Source organism: Lactuca virosa, chromosome 4 (assembly GCF_052849685.1).
Source record: "Lactuca virosa cultivar CGN04683 chromosome 4, Lactuca_virosa_CGN04683_v6, whole genome shotgun sequence".
Lineage (NCBI taxonomy): Eukaryota > Viridiplantae > Streptophyta > Magnoliopsida > Asterales > Asteraceae > Lactuca > Lactuca virosa.
In genome coordinates, this window is record NC_136429.1 from 39926849 (window position 1) to 39950150 (window position 23302).

Consider the following 23302-nt stretch of genomic DNA (forward strand, 5'->3'; position numbering starts at 1 on the left):
TTTAAAAAAAATAGATAAATAAAAAATAAATTGTCAACAAACTATCATAAGAGTGGAAATTCCACAGTTCTCTTGACACTCATTACGTTTTATAACTCTTAGATGTGTTTATTGGTCAAGCATCAAAATAGATGTATACAATAAATTTGGGAATATCAAAATGTAAACTGCAAAATATGAACGGCCCACAAAACCTGTCAGAAGGCTTTGCAAAATATCAATAGCGGAGCACTAGCAATATTTTGGGTGTGATAATGTTTGAAACCTGGATCTCCGGTGTGAAATCCTGGACCTCAACCACAAGACTCTCGTCGGGGGCATAAATTTAGGAATATAAAAAGAGTAAAAAGTAGCATTTGTCGTGTCGACCCAAAAAGACATCTAAACAAGGTTCCTTCAAAATAGACAATAACAGCAACAATCATTGTATTTTAACCAATACAATTAAACTGGCATCACTAGAACTTTATTTTTATTGCTTTACGGCGTTCGATAGTGAACTTGGCTGATGGTGATGCACGTGGAAATGGCATTTCCAGCAAATCTCGAAGCATCTTCAATTCTTCATCAACAGAAAGATGATAACTAAGCTCTATCCGTGCTTTCTTTAGCACAGGTGACTTGGCCATAACAAACTTCACAAACTCCATCCAAGAACCCCAGTCACAGAAACTTGTTATCTCCATTTCTTTTAGATGATCCAAGTTGAGGCCCGAATGATCTTGAATATCAGGCACGTTATTAAAAGTTTGTTGAAGACACTTTCCATTATGGTCCCAACACATCTAATCAGAAAACATGTCAAAATTGTAAGTAGAATCATGAAGATCTATTATTAAAACCATATGTGATATAATGTGGCTGATATTTACCTTCACTTTGATCTTCTCCAAATTTGGAGAGCTGCAGATCACACGTAGAACAGTCGAAAGCTCAAGGAAACACACACAGAGATCAAGTATTCTCAAGCGGGGTAGTGAAATGGGAAGCTTATGTGGCATACTATTACTACCTGAAGCCAAGCGCTTTAACCAAATACTAAAACTAAGATTAAAAGTTTAAAACGCATGAGATAAAACAATCAAGTTAAGTATTACCTTGATATACAACTGCGAGATTTCCAGAACCTGAACTGAAGGTAAACACTTAAACAGCTCAACCAATTCAGACTCATTAAGCTCTATCTGCTGATCATCCCTAATCTGCATCAAAATACATTTGTAAGTAGGTATTTAACTGAAAGAGCATAATTAATCTCAAGTAGTTATACCCAAGTAAATTTCTCAAGTAGTGGGCAATTGGTAAGAAATTCTTGAAGCATCTTGTCACTGATATCAACCTCGAAAAAGCGCAGGCTCTTCAACTTACTAAATCCGTTATTCGTTAATGGACTATCAAATACACATAATGAGAGATCTAGGTGCTCTAATCCTTGCAATGAAAAGAACGAACAGGGTAGCAAGTAGATGTCATCCCAAATATTGAGGATGAGTTCCTTAATATTATTGCTCCTTGAAAGATGAAGTATTATCTGATTAATCTGTTAGGATCGAGACACTTAACACACAACTCTAAACACACACACAGCTCACGAAAAACAAGAACACAAGGATGAACATGAGGGATTTAACGTGGTTCGGTCCTTCTCTGACCTACGTCCACCGGTAACTAGGAATTTACATTTCTTGGTGCTAATCTGCACTCTTTCTGTGTTATACTAGATACAAGTTTTATAAATACAGATGAATCTCTTATATAGAGATGGAAATCAGAAGTAGTCAAAAAACACAACCGGGTCTTCAGCCAACCTTTGAAAAAACTTCACATTCAACAATTGTGGCTTCACATTCAACAATTGTGGCTTCACAACTTCACATTGTTCCTGCCATTTTTGACCAACTGTGGCTTCACATTCAACAATCTCCCACTTGAAGCCACGGAACAATCTTCACCTGTGCTTCAACTGTGCATCTGTATTTGATCTTAACTCCTTCCTAGTTACCCTGGCCTTCTCTTCAATTAACCTGAAGGCCAGTTGAAGCTTTCGTTAGCTCCAACGCATCAGTCATGGCTAAGTCTGCCACTGACCTGTTCTCTGTCTCCACCGGCTCCCACTGAAATGAACTGCCCGATCCTGGAACATCCTGAGAACAAACGACACTCTCCATGTGAAGCAGATAATCTGGAGAGACTTTTACAGATGGAATACTGGTTCTCTTAACCCACTGTGTTCTGGGTATTCTAGCTGAAACAAAGCCCATGCTCCCACTGCTATGAATGCCCTTGACTGGTTTTTCTGAACCGTTCCAAACACGTTCAACCTGAATCTGACCTGTGACTCTGGGTTTTCCATCTGCAAAGCAAACCTTCTTTTGTCCACGAGACTCTATGAACCGGATTTTGTTTTTCTTCTGAACTGGGACGGTTACTCCCTCAGACGGTAAACTGACCATATATAATGAACCCCTCTTATGTCCACGAGCTATCACAAGATTTCCTTTGACAACCTTCCACTGCCCATTCCTGAACTTAACCTCGTGTCCCTGTTCATCCAACTGCCCAACAGAAATCAACTGTTTCTTCAGACTTGGAATTACCCGGACATCCTTCAAAGTCCATGGACCGACTGGAGTCTTCAGATCTAAGTCACCTATGCTCGTCACATCAAGAACCTCATCGTTCGCCAGTCTTACCTTACCAAAATCCCCTTCTTTCAGATTCCGCAGTGCTTCACGGATGTGGGTAGCGTGAAATGAAGCACCCGAATCCATAACCCAGGAATCCACATTGCTCTCCACACTACAGATCAAAACATCATCATCTGAATGGTCTACTGCAACGTTAACTTCTTTCTTGTCTTTTGGACATTGATTCCTGAAATGTCCAACCTCTTTACAGTTCTAACAAGTCACATCATTTTGAGTCCTCGACTGACTCCTTCTCCTGTTCCCGCTCCCACTACCTCTGTTATTTCTTCTACCTCTGACCGCATTCAATTGTTCACTTGATGATTCCCCGGAATTTCTTCGTCTGACGTCTTCGCCTAGAATTAAATCCCGAATTCCCTCAAAAGTGAGCTCTTTCGATCCTGCAGAACTAGTAATGGCTGTAACTGTTCCGGACCAACTGTCAGGTAATGATGATAATAGTAGTAAAGCTTGAACTTCGTCCTCAAATTTTATTCCCACTGACCCAAGTCTGGATAAAATCGAGTTCAAATTGTTGATGTGTACTGTAACTGAACTTCCTTCCCTCATCCTCGTGTTGACTAGTTCCCGAATCAGGAAGACTTTATTTGCTGCCGACGGCTTCTCGTACATATTAGACAATGCCTCCATGATTCCCTTTGCCGAGGTCTCCTTCAAAATATTGAAGGCAACATCCTTTGACAACGTCAATCTAATAAATGCCTTGGCCTTCTTATCCAAAGTCTCCCAGTTTGCCTGTGTCATCGCCTCCGGTTTTTCACCTAAAACTGCGTCCAAGTCTTTCTGTACGAGCAAATCTTCAATTTGCATCTTCCACCAACCAAAATCTTTCCCATCAAACTTCTCAATCTGAAGCTTACTGCTTTCTGCCATTTTCTGAAAGAACAATGACCTATCTTGCAATTTTCTGGAAATTCAGGGGCCAAATTGCAAATTTTCAAATCTGCTACAGTGTTGCTACAGTGTCTGCTGCAGTGTCTGCTGCAGTGTCTGCTGCAGTGTCTGCTGACGTCGTGCTACAGTTTCTGCTACAGTGTCGTCTTCTCCGGCGTACTGCTACAGTGTCTGGTGCTACAATGTCGTCTTCTCCGGCGAACTGGTTTTCCGGTCACTATTCCGGCAAACCTTTGACCGGCGATTTGGACGTCTTCCAGTGGTCAAAAAATTCAGAAAAAAATATTTTCGGAATCTTCGGAACGAGACCTTTCCAACGGTATACACCAAAATCGTTTTTGACGAAAAAAAATTTCGACCAAAAAACTGAAAATCACCCTTTGGAGCTAAAACCAAAGCTCTGATACCACTTGTTAGGATCGAGACACTTAACACACGACTCTAAACACACACACAGCTCACGAAAAACAAGAACACAAGGATGAACATGAGGGATTTAACGTGGTTCGGTCCTTCTCTGACCTACGTCCACCGGTAACTAGGAATTTACATTTGTTGGTGCTAATCTGCACTCTTTCTGTGTTACACTAGATACAAGTTTTACAAATACAGATGAATCTCTTATATAGAGATGGAAATCAGAAGTAGTCAAAAAACACAACCGGGTCTTCAGCCAACCTTTGAAAAAACTTCACATTCAACAATTGTGGCTTCACAACTTCACATTGTTCCTGCCATTTTTGACCAGCTGTGGCTTCACATTCAACATAATCTCACTAAATTTTCTATAAACAATGAGACTGAATTCCAATATCGGAGCCCTGTGTAGCAACAAAACTTGGAAGATGGCATTGACAAACTTATATTTCTTAATTTCTTCGTTATTTGATGATCCATTAACCATCTTGTTATTAAATACAAGTTTCCGCATGCTTGTCCAAGAATACCTCCATTTCCTTGACAAGATGCTTGTCCTCACTGCATCTCGGATAGGCATCAGAGTCAGAATTTTTTCAATTGTATCTTGAGGAAGAGTGCTGATTCTATCCGATCTTTCGCATCGACCTTTCATCTCTTGATGAGTTTCTCAAGGTTTGATACTCAAGACAAAGCTGCAAAGAGAAATAACAAAACCAAATAGATTTAGAGTTAACTGTAAAACATTCTTTCTCAATTTTATACATATCTAACACAATATTAAAGGGAATAGGACGTGGTTGCTTCAAACCAAGATATATATAATTGAACTGGAAAACAAATATACCAATTAAAACCAAACATGTCATCTATTTCACAATACATGATTTCCAAAAACATTCGCTCTTAGAATCGACCCTTAAGAAGCGTTATATAAATGCTATAACATATTGTATGGTGTCAGGGGTAACACACCATTAGACAACTATAACAAAGATCGGCGCAATAAGAAAAAAAAACTAAAACGGTGAGGTGAGGTGAGGTGCAGAAAGTAGAAAATCAATACAAGAGGGATAAAACGAAGGAGAAGACTACCTCCTACAGCTGCACCTTCGCCCACCGCGGAACCGCTGCGCCCTCCGCCTCTTCCCGGTTCCGCCGTCGCTCTCCACCTGTTTCGCCGTCGGTGGATTTTATTTGAGCGGTTTTAATCTTTATAATCTGGTACTTTTTCAGTTAATATAATATAATATATTTATATTCAATATATTTAAATACGGATAACGTAAAAAAAAACTTAAAAAAAATAGTGAACTTTTCTTTTTAGCAACAATCTTTTGGTTTTTTTTAATGTTTTACTTTTTACCAATAATCCTTTGGCTTTGTATGTATATGTAATAATTTTTAGGGCGTGTTTGACAAAAGTAGCTGTTAGCTGGAAGCTGTTAGCGGGTAGCTGGTAACGGATAGCGGGAAGCTGTAGCTTTTATTTGTTATATGAGTGTTGGCAAAAGTAGCTGGAAGCTTTTGAAATATATAAAATTACATAAAAGGACAACTGATTAAAAATAAATAGATATATAAATATATTTTTAAGAGTAATTATGGAAATTGATTTTAGAAGCTCAGTAGCGTTTTGTTAAACGCTACATGAAGTAGTTTTTAGATTTGGAGCGTTTTGTTTAAACTAAAAGGTAAACGCTCGTACTGCCAAATGAAGCTTTTTGTTTAAACTAGAGCGTTTTGTCAAAAGCTAAAAGCTAGAAGCTCCCAAACGCTTCCAAAAGCTCCGTGCCAAACACGCCCTTAGTATTTTGTCTTTGTACATATACGTGCCACTAATTTTAGATATTATCATTATCCATAATTAACGGAATTAATTTTAGATATGATCATATTCGTTACGAATTAATTTTAGATATTATCATTATTTGTTAACGGAATTAATAGTTTACCAGTTAGGACCGGATCCGGTAGAATCCAAAATATCGTAGGAACCGCGAGGACAATTTCCTACCACTCACTTCGTCAAATCCAAAACGTCAAACTCAATTACATGGACATGACGTATACGCATGCGGCGTACGTTCGTGGAATGCAATATGGACTCAAGGATATAATCACTTGCGACGAACGTCCATGGAATGTCATTTTAGTAGATTTTTCTTTTCTTTTTCGTTTTTTTTTATATTTTTTTCTAAAAAAAATTAGAACAGACACTACTAAAAAAACATGTGTTTTCTGAGAGACAATTTCCTCGGAAATTCCTAAGAAACCGACATTTCCGAGGAAATACCGAGAAAAAGTTGTGCGTAGGTAAAACCCTCCTAGGAAACATTTTGTGAGGGATTTCCGAGGAACTTTCTGACGCATTTCCTAGGAATTGTTTTTTTGTCGGAAGTCCCGAGGCATTTCTTAGACAAATCTTTTGTTGTTATTACCGACGGTTTTCCTAGGAAATTTATTTCCGAGGAATCTCCTAGGAAAGTATTTCCGAGGATTAGTGACGGATTTTTCCGTGCGCAGGGAATCCCTAAGAGATTTCTACTTATTTCCTAGGGATTTCCAACAAATAGAATTTCTTTTTTGGTTTTTCAAGACTCAAACATCATCCTTTTCGGTTCATTTTTTGTACAATTTCATTATACATGAATTATACTAATTTCATCAATTTATACCATATATACGCATACATACATGTGTGAATATTACTATAACCCATTATGTATAACATGTTTCTCTTGTTATAATATATGTATATGTATATATGTATGTGTATATTTATGTGTGTATAAGATAGTGAGATAAAAGTATTCACTATATAATAAAGTTTGACAAAATATGGAACAAAAAATGTGAGGTTTAAACCTCAAAAAATGAAAAAATAAAAAATTCCCTATGAAATCCCTCGGAAATTCTTACGCATTTTCTACGGATTAACGACGGATTTTTATGTGCGTAGGAAATCCCTCAGAAATTCCTACACATTTCCTAGGGATTTCCAACAAATAGAATTTCTTTTTTTTGTTTCTCAAGGCTCAAACATCATCCTTTTCGGTTCATTTTTTGTACAATTTCACTATACATGAATTATACTGATTTCACCAATTTATACCATATATACGCATACATACATGCGTGTGTACTACTGGAACCCATTATGTAAACCATGTTTTCTCTTGTTTTACTATATGTATATGAATATGTGTATGTGTATATTTAGGTATGCATAAGATAGTGAGATCAAAGTATTCGGTATATAATAAAGTTTGACAAAATATGGAACAAAAAAGACGACGTTTAAACCTCAAAAAATGAAAAATAAAAAATTCCCTAGGAAATCCTTCGGAAATTCCTATACATTTCCTAGGGATTTCCAACAATTTTTTTTTTCTTTTTCAAGGTTCAAACATCGTCTTTTTCGGTCAATATTTTGTTCAATTTCATTATACATTAATTTCACCAATATATATATATATATATATATATATATATATATATATATATATATATATATATATATAATAGTGTTTTGACTAATGTGTCGATGGTATATTATATATATATATATATATAATACAATAACTATTAATTAGTTAAAATGCTTTTATGAATTTTAAGGAAAACTAACTAATCTACATAATTCTATGGGCCGAAATAATAATGGGTTGGATCCGATTTCGAAAGGTGGTGGATGTAATTTCTTTTATTAAACACACAAATTTTTTTAAATTAAACCTAACATTTGCTAGGAATTTGCAAGGAAATGTCTAAAATAAATGTTTTCCTCTCGGGAATGCGTTGGAAGTTCTGAGGGTTTTTCGAGGAAAACTAACTAATCTACATAATTATATGGACCGAAATAATAATGGGTTGGATCTTATTTCGAAAGGCGGTGGATGTAATTTCTTTTATTAAACACACAAAATAAAATTAAATTAAACCCAACATTTGATAGGAATTTGCGAGGAAATGCCTAAAATAAATGTTTTCTTCGGAAATGCGTAAGAACTTCCAAGGGTTTTCCTAGGAAAGGTCAATTTTTTGTCTTTTCTAGGAATGTCCAAGGAAATGAGTAAGAATTTCCGAAGAAAATTATTTTACAAATTTCTAGAAAATCGCTTGGATTTGCGTAGGAACTTCCGAGGATAAAAGTTGCTAAGAAAATTTCGTAGGAACGGGAGCCTTTTTCTAGTAGTGATATACTCGGTTTTTCAGGTTTGTATATTTTTTTCGTTTTTTTTTTCATTTTTTTTACTTTTATATTTTTTTAATATTATTTGTACATCTTTGAAGTTACTTGTGTTTTTTTGTTTTAATTTTTCGATTTCTTTTTATTTTTTTGAATTAGTTATCGATTTGAGTTTTGATGTTTAACAATTATAAAAGTATCGAATCATAAAGATATTAAGATATTAAGCGTCATAGTGTTTTTGGATAATATTATTTTGGATAATATCATTTTTGGATCATAGATTCATATCATTTTGAATCATAGTAATTTGGATCATATCATTTTTTAATCATATGAGTATATATGATTTTGATTCATAATATATTTAATTAAATAAAACTTTTGTTAATAACAAATTTTGGATCATTATATTTTTTGAATTATTTAATTTTGACTCGGGAAATATATAATTAAGGATTATAAAATATTTGAACTAACATATTTTTATATCATAACAAATTAAGGATCACAAACATATATTTATTTCGTTTTTGTTTTTACTTTTTTATTTTTTATTTTAATATTTTTTTTGTTTTATTTTAATTTTTTTTGTACACCTTTGAAGTTACTTGTGTTTTTTTTGAATTAAATATCGATTCAAGTTTTTGATGTTTTAACAATTATAAAAATATTGACGCTTAAAGATATTAAACGTACATCATAGTAATTTCAGATCATATTATCTTTCGATAATATTATTTTGGATCATATACTTTATTAATCATTTGATTTTGGATCATAATATATTCAATTAAATAAAGTTTTTGTTCATAATAAATTTTGGATCATTATATTTTATAATCATTTAATTTTTACTCATAAAAGATACAATTAAGGAGTATAAAATATTTAAATCAACATATATTTAGATCTTAATAAGTTAAGGATCATAAACATATTGAATCTTAAGTTATTTTAATCATAATTATTTTGAAGCATCTATCATATTATGTTAAACATTATTTTTAAAAACTCGTAATCTTTAAAATAAAGTTTAGTATCTAAAAAATCTTATTTTTTAAAATTTCTTTTAAAAAAATTCATAAAATATGATATATAATAAACCTTTAAAAGGATTTTTAATTTGGAGAATAAATTTTTTACGTTTTATTTTTTTTGTAAAAAGTTAGGATCATTTAAACAAAACGTTGTATCCTTAACAATAATATTTTAGAAAGTTTTATTTTGTAGACTCACTAGAATAGTATTACGAATAACATTATCATTTGCTTTTTTGAATTTTGATAAAAAAAATTTCATTATATTTTAGAAAAAACAAATATTTATTAAAATTAAAATATGAACACTTCAAAAACTTATTTTTTAAAAATTATTTTTACAAAGTCACTAGTATATTGAGTAGAAATATTCCTTCAAATTTTATAATTTCTTGAGAATTTTTTTCTGGGTCTTTCTGTTAAAATTTAACAAATTAAATTTTTTTTTTTGCCAATTTTCATGATTATGCTTATTTTGTAGAGAATTAACTTTTAAAAACTTTGGTTTTTTTTTAGAATTATTTTGACAAAGAAAAAAAATTATTGCAAAAAAACTAAGCGGTTTGAAAAAAAAATATCACCAGCCAATAAGGAGTTGGACACTTGGCACAAAGGGGGAGGGTGTTGGATGGGACACGTGTCACACAGTTGCCAAATTTATATTTTTTCCCTATTATTTTTCTTTTATAGTTTGTCTTCTGTACCCTCCAAACATTTAACTTTCGTCGGAAAATACCAAAATCTCGCAATTAATTAGAAAAACATCATATCATCTCACAAGACTTTGATGAACAATAAAATCAAATCTTGATCATTTTTTTTTTTTTAATCTTTTGGCCAAATACTACTTTTGTGGTTCATAATGATATTACTCACACACATACACACACACACACACACACACACACACATATATATATATATATATATATATATATATATATATATATATTGCCATTAAAATTTTTTTATACATATTTTGCTATTAATCTAGATAATTTATTCAAAAAATACAATTTAAAAAAATATGTATCTTTTGAGATAAATACCTAAGGTCATCTCCAATGCATTTAACTCTTAAGAGTTCAATGGATTGTCACATCAACATTTTATTATATCTTTTTCAAAATATTTTTTATTGTTTAGAATATTATAATATAACTTAACTTGATAAATTACATTATTTAATATAAAATAAAATAAATTATAAATATAAAATAATGACATATACAATATATCAATTTCTAGATCGTATAGAACCGGATGGTTGTTGGAGTAGGATGTATATGGTCTTAACTAAATGGTATAGTCTTAATGAATAAAAATAAATTCCTTTTAGGGTTGCTCTCATAACCAGAAATAGCTAGAACTGATATTAGGTGAAAGATAAAATGATTTGTTAATGTATTATATGATTAATATATTAATTAAAAATAGTTAATAATTAGTTAAAGAATTAATCAGAATTAATTAGACACTAATTTTGGATTAAGTGGAATTAATTAAAGGTGAGAACGTTGAATTGTAATTGTTTAATAGTTGAACAAAAGAGGCAATTCTAGGATGGTCCATGGCATGGACGGTTTTAAGGAGCCTTCTAGGATTTCTAGAATCCTCTTGATAGCATATAAGGAAAGGATTTGAACTGAGGATTAAATCTTATATTTAATTGCTCAATCTGGATTGGTTTGCAAGTAATCTAAACTATAAGAGCCTTGGCCTTGCAAATTTCGTTCATAACATTCCAAGGATGAGAAATCGGCTTTTGTCATCATCTTTTCTCTCTTCTTCAAGTATTAGTGTTCTAGGTTTTAGTTGTGAGCCATTAGAGGCCTTTACATTATTGGCGCCTGCTTTCCATGGAGCATTTGAAGATATCAAGAGAGTTGTTTGTTATATTCAATTATAGCAAAAGGTATGTGTTTCTGTCTATGTAGTTTTCGATTTACATAGGTTATTTAGGGTTTATCAAAGTATGTTGCTATTATGAGAAAAGCCATAGAATTTTAGGTAGCATGTGTCCATAATTGTTTATGTGAAAAATTCTATTGTGCAAATCATGTTTGATTATTTTATTTTGTAACCTAGAAAACCCATCATTGGTATCAACGCCATGTTTGTTCTATAATTTTCACATTAGTGAAAACCCTAAAAGAAACTAGGTTTTCGGAAATCCTAGCCCTCTAGGGTTTTTCGAAATTCCGTGCCTCTTTCCTTATTTTCGAAAATTACTAGGGTTTGCTTGGGTTTCTACTTTCCTTATTTGTTATTTTAATTGCCTTAAAATTTGAACAAAAAAAACTTGGTAACCCTAACCCTAATTTCAAGACCTATATAAGGAAGGATTAGGATTAAATTGAATTAATTAATCAAAGAGTATAATTAAAGATAATTGTTTAATTCCAAAATGATTTAATTAATATAATTAATTGGTGAATTAAAAGATAAATATAAATCATAAAATGGTTTAAAAGATTAATTAGTTAATAGTTAATTCAGATAATTAAACTTAAACCTTGTATTTTCAAAAGGTATTAAAATACACCCTATACATATTTATAAAAGTTATAATATTATATGTATAACATAAAGTCATTCGAATCAATAGTAGGCCTCATTCACGAAGCCACACTATAAGAGAGGTATAAGGAAACGACCTATAAAATGACCGTTGAATGGGTGTCCTTTTCACCCACCATTTCTTTGTGTGGTGGAGGGTCGTTAGCCGAACGGGTTTGATAGGAAACTAATCTTATTAAAAGTATAATGTACAAGTACTAGAATCTTCTATAAAACCCCACTCTAGTTACTTAGAAGAAAATGTGAAATTCTATGTTAATCCATGAAAACGCACATTGGTTCTTTATGAGTCATTAGTGGAGCGTGTGTGTTTAACCGACACACTAACTGGGGACTACAATGTGGAACAATGGTACATCTCGAGTTTATAGGTGTTGATGGAGCGTGTGTGGTTAACTGGCATGTCCATGTGAGATCATAAATAAAAACAAGGTTGTCACGCAGGGTTTGCATGGTTATTCGCATCTTGTTTGTGATCCTCGGCATCCCAATCACAAATCGAAGAGCATAATCCGAGATTAACACATCATTGATAATTCAATGAATCTTAAAGATCTAGGAGTTTCATTGTGATTGAAATTGGTAAAGTGCTTTACCTACCTAATATAAATTTGTGATGGAAATCCTAGCATTAATTTAAAATTGGGTTAATAACTAAGGATTAAATCGAATTATTTGAACTTTTTCTCTTAGGTTAAATGGAAATCCTCATCTACCTCCTCACACTTTCTAATTACAACTTCTCTTTGTTCTCCCTCGGGAATAACTCATTTGTTATGGAATCCTCCTTGAAACGAAGACGTCCTCGATGAGCATGTCCTTCAAATCAATAATGCGTCAATTTTAAATAACTTATTATTCCCATAAAATGTAGATTGGTCAAATAAGGTCTCTTGCATCATTATGTGTAACATCCCGACTCCCAGGTATAAATTTAAAAGCTTTTATATTCATATTTGTAGACCTACTCGACGAGTTGGCTGCCCCAACTCGTCGTGTAGAAAAGGATCAGGTTGCTTGAATTTTAGGACCTACTCGACGAGTTGGAGGACCCAACGCGACGAGTTGGCGATGTGCATGAAAACCCTAATTTTCATGGTTTTGCACCCTATTTAAAGAACTTATAAACCATTATAGCCTCCTTTATCATCATTTCAGCCCAGAGAAACCCTAGTTCGAGCCTTGTACCCTCTTGTGTGTGTTTGAGAACTTGAAAGGTGATTTTTGGTGATCTTTGGAAAGGAACTTGAAGATTGAGAAGCTTGGATCGAGAAGAAGGTTGTAGATTCGTTATCTACTTTGTGTTGGCGACCTATCTGAGGTATAAAGCAAATACCTTGGCCTCTTCATGCTTAGATCTTCTATTAGGAACATTTATGGTCATTTTTGGGGCATAATGGAGTCACTCTCGGGTTTGATCTTGTCACAAGGACATGGTTTAAGATCTGGACTCCTCAAGGCCTCCTTAGGCCTAAAGACTCGGACTTGATCAAGCTATGGCCATCCTCCATGACATAAACTTCTTATTGAGCTCGGTTTTGGCATTTTAGGCCCTTAATGTCATGCATGGACGTAAAGCTTGCAGCTTTACGTAGTATCTCAGCCTTAGAGGACTAGATCTACAGTTTGGAGCCTTGGTTTCACTTAAAAGCGTCCGAATGAGAAAAGGACTGAAGGAACTCGATAAGTTGCTTAGCCAACTCGACGAGTTGAGTCGGGTTAGCCTGCTTTCCGGATTTTGAGTGAACTCGGCGAGTTGATGAGATAACTCGACGAGTGGTTAGGGTTTTTCCCGATCTTCTGGACATTACATGGACTCGATGAGTTGTATGGAAACTCGGCGAGTTGACTCGTGTTTTTGTGGTTTTCTGAGTTCTGAAGGAACTCGACGAGTCAGTAAGATGCAATCGACGAGTTGGGTCAACATGGACTGTTGACCTTGACCGTTGACTTTGACTTTGACCAAGGGTTGACCAAGGGTTGACCAAGTTTGACTTCTGAGGGTGTCTTGGTAATTTAGGTCTTGATAGAATTGGTCCTATGGTGGTTGTAGGTGTTTGAGTTGGAGCTGTATTTTGGGAGATTGAGAGTATCATCCAGTGCTACTTGCAAGGTGAGCTCTCCTCACTATACTAAGGGGTCTAAGGCACCAAGGCCGACCCATTGGATTTGATATCCTAGTAGTTGTTGATATGCTGATTATGAGTTAGTTATGCATGTTAGTTTGATATGCTAGTCTGGTAGACCGGTAGGACTACCTGTGATACTGTTTGATTATCTGTATGTGCACTTATCTGTTACATGTCGACATGGTGTGTGGTTGGGTTGAGGTTGTACTGCTCCGTGCGGTGGCCAACAAACCCTAGAGTATGCCAGATATGAGCTGAGGGCCAGGGTGGGCATGCCAGACTCATATTGAGGACTCATATGCATTCCAGATACGAGTCGAGGGTCGGGCAGAGCATGCCAGACTCGTACTGAGGGATAATCATTTATATTCCAGTCCGAGGACTGAAGGAGCAAGCCAGACATAAGCTGTGGGCCGAGGGAAATCCAGACTTATGTTGTGGGCTCGAGAGCAATCCAGATATGTGCTGAGGGTCGGGGAGGGCATGCCAGACTCATATTATGGGCTCAGGGGTAATCTAGTCTATGTAGTTGTGGACCCATTGCATGTTGTTGTTACTGTTATTGTTGTTATTGTATTTGAGCTATGTGTTGTGTATCAGTATATTGGGGGTAATTCACTAAGCCTTCGAGCTTACAGTTATGGATTTTGTTTTAGGTACTTCAGAGGACCGCGGGAAGGCGAAGGTGTGACGTACACATCCTCACATTTTATGATTAGGATTTCTGGAATACTCTGATATGAACTATTTTGAAAACATTATGTAATAAATAATGGTTTTTGATTATCTTAAAAAGTTTAAAATTTTTGTGAATTTTTATGGACGTCACAAGTTGGTATAAGAGCCTTGGTTTGAGTGAATTGGAGGAACACTTGTGTGTGAATCCAGTCTCAAACTAAGGAAAAGTTTTCAAAAATGATTTTCAAAAGGTTTTCAAAATACAAGAGAGGATGCGATGTATACGATCAGCCGGAGCTAGTAAGTAGACCCCAAAATACCATACAGTTATATGATATTGTGATATGTTAGAACAACATGCTAGCGATAGGATAGGGATCTTCAGGAATTGCATGATAGAATTGCCTGATTATATGATGCCTGATAGCCTAGGGTCTTTCTGTTATGGAATTAACATCATTAATGTAATTGCTTGGTGTATGCTGTTGGATTAGGTGTCTAAGCCCATAACTATAATTGGTATGTACTTGACCCGATAGTAGCATGGTCCTTTTGGGTTGCCTTCACCATATCAATTTGATAAGATGAATTATGGAGAAAGAGGTTAATTCTGATTTATTAATATATTATATGAATAATATATTAATTGAGTAATCATATTATTTAATTAGTATTGATCATAAATTAATTTGGAATTAATTTAGTGATCAAATGAGACTAACTAAATTACGGGGACTGATATTGCAATTATATGATAGTTGCAAGTTGGGCTTAAGGATCCCTAGGAAGGGATGGACGAAATTCTATGTGTAGCCCACATAGATTTCGTCCAAAAGGGGGCTTCTGGAAGGATCTACTGGGTTGTTTAAGGCCTAAGCAAAGAATTAGAGTTCCAGTTAGAAACTCTAGCAGCTCAGCTATATAAGGAACCCCTAGGATCCCTAAAATCGGCCACTTGATCCTAAGAGGAAACCCTAGCCGATTTTTAGAGCCTCTCACCTCTTTCTCATAATCTTCCAATTGCTACTTGGTGTTTATGACTCATTAGAGGTGCAACAATTGGGGCACTAAGCTCTTGAAGGTCAAGATCAACTAGCTACAAGGAAAAGGTATTCATCTAACTTTGTTTTAGTAGTCCAATTTCGAAATTGTAAGCTAGTTACTAGGGTTTATGCTTTAGATATTAAATTGCATGTATAACTTGAGAAAAACCTAGATCCAAAGCATTAGGGTTGCATGTACACCATAGGAATGTTGTAGTGCTCAAAAGCTATCAGTGGTATCAGAGACTAGGGTGTTTTTTCTGTTACATTAGATGCTAATATGAATTGTTCAAATTTAGAAATTTTTCGTTTTTGCTCTCTGCCTGATGAACACGACGTGTTCATAATGGAACACGATGTGGCATAGCTCGTCATGACGTGGTGTCGGGTTTGATGGCAGATTTTTTGGATTTTTGGCCTTAATTAGGTTAGGATAATTACCATAAGTTGTTTTAATTGATTAAAATTGTTTTTCCTGATATGGTAATGAATATCCTCATCTAAATGAAGGATAATTGTCAAATTTTAAGATAATTACAAGATTATATGATATATTAGTTATTTGTAAAATTTGATTTGAATTATCTTGCCATGATAAAAGGGATTAGGTCAAATCTTGACAAAGATAAAATTATATGATTAATTTAATTATTTTAAATTTGGTCTAGAAGTTTTGAAAAGTTTCAAAACTTGTCCTCAAGTTTTGGAATTTAAAATTTAATTAAAAGTTTTAATTTTGAAATATTAAATTCTTAAACCCAAGTATTTTGAAAAGTTTCAAAAACGCACCTCTTGGTTTTGTAATTTAAAATTTGATTAAATAGCTTTAATTTTGAAATCTTAAATTTAGAACCTTGATATTTTGAATAAGTTTAAATTACCCCTTACGGATTTTATTAAATTAATTCAGTGTTTAATTAAAAGAGAAAATTAATAAATACATAATAATATGGTTTAAATTTAATTAAATTAAAAGTCTAATTTATTAATAGATTAAACCACCTAGTATTTTAAATGTGTAAAATACACCCTTATACTATATAATATTAAAAGTGTAATATATTATATATGTATAAGTAAAAGGTCATTCTTACCGTTAGTAGGCCTCATTCACGAAGATAGTCTATATGGGGGTATAAGGAAATTGCCTATAAAATGGCGAATTGAATGGGTGTCCACTCTCACCCACCGATTCCTTGACTAGTAGAGGGTCCTTAACTGAAAGGGTAGGATAGGACACTAACTCTCATTAAAAGTATAATGAATTATAAAGTAACTAAACGCTTTTAAAAATTCCCAAATCTTAGTTACTTTAGGAAAATGTGAATTTGATGCGAACCCATGAAATTGCACATTGCACCTTATTAGTCGTTAGTGGAGCGTGTGTAGTTAACCGGCACACTAATATGGGACTAATGAAGGATGGCAATGGGTAGCTCGTAGACTATCATAGATCGATGGAGCGTGTGTGGTTAACCGACACATTGATTAGGTGATAAATGACTTTGAAAGTACCAAGCTAATTTGCATGGTTATTCACAGCTTATTTGTGATCCTCGGTATCTCAGTCACAAACTTGAAGGGCATAATCGAGATTAAACATGCCATTGAAAAGTTCAATGAATCTCAAAAGATCTAGGAGTTTCATTTAAAAAACCTAATTCGTTTAAAATTTATTTTTCTTGGTGGAACTGGTAAATCGTCATTTACCTACCGAAAAATAGTTTACAATTGGATTACGACATTCCTCTTCCAAATTGTGAATTATTGTGTTGGGTCCTAGCCTTAATATTTCATTTGGGTGTTATATTAAGGACTTAAATCAACTAACTTGAATTTCTCCCTTTTGAAGATATCTAGTTCTGACAATTATGGTCTTTCCAAATCTTTTGGAAAAAGCTTTCCTCATGAAGATGATGTTCCGCATTTCGATCGTGGAAATGTAAATCATACTTCTCTTCCTCCACCTCCTCCAATAATTCTCCCTGACCCACATGTTTGTTGACTTGAAAAGTTCAAGGCCACTCAAGCCCTATTGGCAAGCAAACACGAAGATGGAAAGTCTGTATGTGCTCACGTCTTGGAGATGAAGTTGCATATTGACAGGCTAGGAATGTTAGGTGTCGATGTCTCGAGGTAGCTGGCTGTTGACTTGGTTCTTCAATCACTTCCTGAGTAATATAGTGAGTTCATTAAAGGTTACTGTATGATAGACCACGACGTGATCCTTATTGATCTGACACATTTGCTAATTGTTGTTGAATCAATAATGATTTGGCGCACTAGTAAAGGAAATTTGACTGAAAGATCTACCTCCCAAACTTCCGTGGACATTGACAATGGCAACATTGGAAATCCAGAAAAGTATTCTCTTCCCAATGGAAAGGGATCGGCCAAAGTCAAACCGTTTGACCGAATGGTAAAGAGAAAGGATGAGTCTGAGATAGTACCATGTACCATTCCGAAAGAGTCTGTTTGTTTCTATTGCCAAGAGAAGGGGCATTGGATGTGAAGCTGTCGTATCTACCTGAAAGATCGCAAGGCCGTATCTACCTGAAAGAGCGCAAGGATGGAAAAGTCAAATTGTATGATTCTACTTCAGGTAAGTCCACTATCTAACTCTATTAAGTTCCTATTTATAGATTCTTGGTGCATGATGTGATAAGATTGCATTTTGATTTTTTGTAGGATTGAAGAAAAGGAAGGAAGCTTAAAAGAAAAGTGAGTTGAGACTGATCGTGAAGAAATGGATTTCAATCACATGGTTCGATGATCGGATTTTTGAGCTGCTACTTAGGAGTTACGATAGATTTCTTAGGAATATTTAGTAACATAGTTTTCATTTGTACTTGCGTTGTAAGGACAAGTTTTCCACATTTTTTTATTATAAATAAAGAAAGATTTTGATTTATCTTATTTTATATTTCCTTACAATGGCATTTGTGAAAATTGGCTTTTATATATTTTTAGCAATATTGTAAATGAATTTGATTCTTTCGTCTGTGCTATTGTCAGAAATTGACCAAGTAAGGAAAGATTCTCATCACCAAAGTTTCAATTGGACAGAAACTTGGAATCATGCAACTTGTATTGTGTGATGAATGAGAACCTTCATCTTTGGGAAATTAAGACTAATTCCTTGTTCACATGTAGATGTGAGTCAAGTGAAGGACTGAAGGATCTAGTACACATTGATGTGCGTTGGTCAAGTCCACCACAAAGAACGATAAGACTATTCGTCATAATTTACTAAAAGTTTAGTAAATATGGTTATGCTTACAAGATTAAGTGTAATTCTGAATCATTGAAAAAGTTTCAATGTACAGTAGAAAGAATAAGAAGAATCAATTAGGCAGAAAGATAAAAGTTTCTCCAATCTGAAAGGAAAAGATAATACTTTAGTATCATGTTTTATGATCATCCAAATGATTATGGTACCATGTCACAATTGATCCTCTAAGGACACCTTAGTGAATTTATATGACTAAGGAGAGGAATCAAGAATTGTTAAAATGGTTAAATCAAGAAGATGAATCATACTTCGTTCCAAAATCGAGTCTTAGAGTCATACTCCAAGATTGTGCCTTGAGTGACATATCTTAAGTAGGTTTATAACACCTCATTAAATGTGGAGTAGAAATGTTTCTTACTCTTGCACATTTGAAATTGGTAGTTGTGATGTTTTGGATAAAACAAAGATCAACTGAGACCAATTGTAAGTTTTCTTGATAAGAACCCGCACTAACTCTTGAATATTTGGTTGTCAAGGAATGTTTTTGACAGAGAATCTTATATGTCAAGAGGTCAGTGGGAGTCTTAAGTGGTCTTGAATAGGTTCAAGAACTAATCAAGAATAAACCTATTGTTTATCACTAGCACACGACTTGAGGTTGATACTTATCGTGTTGACATATTCTTGTTTCTATGCCATTCCAGTTAAGTTGACTATGCGTGTGAGTTTTATGAGTTCTCATTTGACTGCATAAGGCAAAGCACCTTGATCAATGAAAGTTCATTGATCAGTAAGGGTGAGCTGCTTAATAACTTGGAAGCAATGGTATGCCCTTGTGCTACAAGATGACAAGAAATTGAGATTGAACAAGTTCAGTCCATATGAGTTTGAATTTTCCATAGACCTTATCTTATGATAATGGTTGGAAATGACATACTTACATGGATAGGAACACATACACCATATAATCTAAGTGGCAAGAATTTTCTCTCCGCTTCATGAAAATGATGTGAGGAAACATGTTCACTGGTAGATTTTAAGGAGATAGCAGTCGTGTTAATTGCGTTCTCAAATTCGATTATGATCACGACATCCCTCTTCATAGTTCGAATTGTGAGAAATGGCAAATAGTTTGAACATTTGGAACTTTTTGTTATAAGTACTGAAAGGATTTAGACACACACGTGAGCTATCTAACTAAAGGTGTATGAGCTTGAGAAGCATAGATAAAGACTTATCGAAGCATCTCGTATCAGAAATCTGAACTTTGGGAAGAAAGTCAATCAGTATTGATTTCTAGAAGTTTAGCTGATTTTTGGGTACATGTCAAAGCTAGTGGGAGCATAAGTGTTATGGTGGTAAGAATATAATTATCATGCTAGTGGGAGCATGATTATTATGATAAGAGTTGCGAGTTAGCAATACTATTTATAGGGAACAAAGTTTTGATTTGCAAAGTTGCAGAGTTTGAAAAGTTGTTTCGCTATTGTAAGGGAGAGGATACTTATACTATATTTCGAATCTAAAAGTTTCGATTGAAGTACTAATCGGACTTAGTCATGAGCATATATGAATAACATGTTGAAATGTTTCAACATTGGAAATTCTATATATGGAAATATTATAGCAAGAGACTGATAAAGTATCATGTCCTTATGTAAGACATTATGAATCGTATCCCATATGATGTGGGCATAGGATCAATTGCATATGCTATAATATTCGTGTGTTCTAAATTTTCAAATGCCTAGGGCATTAGGAGGGAAAAAGGACCAGAACCGGATATGACTAAAGTAGTTAAACAACTGTCAAGGACGATCTAAGGTTCACTAAGGATTGGTTGCTTAAGGACAGTTGGAAGTATAGTAATAAATGGACTATATTGACATCATTATGAATAGATAGGATTATGTTAAGAATGCATTATCGTATGGCAAATATGGAAATGTTTCCGTAATAGTAGTTGGATATTAAGAATCTATGTGTATGTTAGAAACTTTTGTGCAAGAAGAATGTTCGAAGGAATGTACTTTGAATTTGAGACTTCGCATCCATGGAATTGTTTCGTTATCAATCTCCATTGGAATGTTTTGTAATTGGCAAAGTCTCTGTGACTTTGGTGCCTAGATGTTACAAAAGGATAATTGCATGATAGTTTAGAATCTAACACATTCTAATAGTGGCAAGAATTTGGTATTCTTACACTTGCAATAAGGATTTTGAATTGTAAAATGAGAATCATTGGAAATGTGTTCAATTGATCTATTTCACAAAGAAAAGACCATAGATAAACATAGTGTGCATGCTTGGAGCATGGGAGAACTATTGTTTTAATTCAAGTATTAAGTTGAGTCGAAACATTATACAATGAATAATGTGTAATCTATATGGTGATTAAATAATAAGTGTTTTATTTATATTCAAACTTTTTGAGACCATATTAGATTAGATTATTCTTGTGTTTCACTTCGCATGTTTTACTTCCAAAATAATAAGATTATTCAAACATCCACAGTCAATAATACTTTGGAAGTAAGTAATTAGGTAAGGTTGTCATGAATCTGACTGTAGATTGTCTAAGTGCTTAGACATAGCACAAGTTTGCTGTAGTATTCATGAGTAGTTCTGAAATGAGATTTGAGTATTGGATTAAGCCCACGCTCATCTGAATCACTTCATGGATTTTATCACGAGTGATTGTGAGACGATAATATCTTATATTCTTGAAACGGAGACATATGAGTTGTTGTTTACAAGTCGGTTGCACATGATAATATGTAAACGCATCAGTAACTTGATGTTATAAAACGTATTGTTGTGTGTGACTTAATGAGTAAAGAGTACAAGCATACGAGTCAAAGTTTATCCGTTCCTTTTACCCTAAGAGGATAAAAGTGATATCTGTGGGCCCCTCGATGATTTAGTGATGACGCCTAAGCGCTTGGCCAAGCCTGGACTAAGTTGATGTGTTCAATTGTAGTATGTTGTTAGTCATCATAAATCGGAAATCGGGAAACAACACATAAACAGAGAGAATGATTATAATCCATGTCTCATGTCTATACGATATCTTGTAGAATGGAGGAATATATGATCCCTTATCTAAAGGACGCGTTACTGATAAGATCAGAGTTTGACAGCGGCTTTTGAGAGCTACGATTTCTAATCGGATTTTGAATTCGCACCTGTAATTATAGTTATTAGACTTATCCAAGTGGGAGACTGTTGGATTAGGTTTTAAGCCCATAACTATAATTGGTATGTACTTGACCCGATAGTAGCATGGTCCTTTTGGGTTGCCTTCACCATAGCAATTTGATAGGATGAATTATGGAGAAAGAGGTTAATTATGATTTATTAATATATTATATGAATAATATATTAATTGAGTAATCATATTATTTAATTAGTATTGATCATAAATTAATTTGGAATTAATTTAGTGATCAAAAGAGACTAATTAAATTACGGGGACTGATATTGCAATTATATGATAGTTGCAAGTTGGGCTTAAGGATCCCTAGGAAGGGATGGACGAAATTCTATGTGTAGCCCACATAGATTTCGTCCAAAAGGGGGCTTCTGGAAGGACCTACTGGGTTGTTTAAGGCCTAAGCAAAGAATTAGAGTTCCAGTTAGAAACCCTAGCAGCTCAGCTATATAAGGAACCCCTAGGATCCCTAAAATCGGCCACTTGATCCTAAGAGGAAACCATAGCTGATTTTTAGAGCCTCTCACCTCTTTCTCATAATCTTCTAATTGCTACTTGGTGTTTGTGACTCATTAGAGGTGCAACAATTGGGGCACTAAGATCTTGAAGGTCAAGATCAACTAGCTACAAGGAAAATGTATTCATCTAACTTTGTTTTAGTAGTCCAATTTCGAAATTGTATGCTAGTTACTAGGGTTTATGCTTTGGATATTAAATTGCATGTATAACTTGAGAAAAACCTAGATCCAAAGCATTAGGGTTGCATGTACACCATAGGAATGTTGTAGTGCTCAAAACATATCATATGAATCATAGTTTTACATAACTAAGATCTTATAGCTCGAGAATGTTTGGTTTGGCCTTATTTCCTGTTCTTGTTTGATGAAGAGCTTAGAGTAGGATCAGGTATTCGAATGTCTTTAGGGTCCAGTGTTATGTATGACTAGCATACACGAGTGCTGCAGGGTTGGTGGAAGTTTCATGGATGAGTTGTGCGGGGTCAGTCGACCAGTCAGGAGATACTTAGCCTTTCCTCTAGGGAATGATGATTGAGGGCATAGTCATGCTTGTGTACACTTTTAGGGTGTTGTGATGATCGTTGAGACAAATATGGGTAGGTGTGGAAGGCAGTATGGGCCCGTACTACTGAAAGCACTGGACCCATACGCGTAGCAAGG

The 23302-nt window shown here is 34.3% G+C and overlaps 1 protein-coding gene across 1 annotated transcript; it reads right to left on the reverse strand.

Annotated features, from left to right (window-relative positions):
* Positions 1–458: 458 nt before the first annotated feature.
* Positions 459–1321, reverse strand: LOC145104312 (F-box/FBD/LRR-repeat protein At1g13570-like). The gene is made up of 4 exons (XM_079041578.1): positions 1271–1321; positions 1098–1202; positions 873–1025; positions 459–785 (listed from the first exon to the last, which is right to left on the reverse strand). Exons 1-4 carry the CDS (start codon positions 1319–1321, stop codon positions 459–461), a joined length of 636 nt encoding a protein of 211 aa, XP_078897704.1.
* Positions 1322–23302: the final 21981 nt, after the last annotated feature.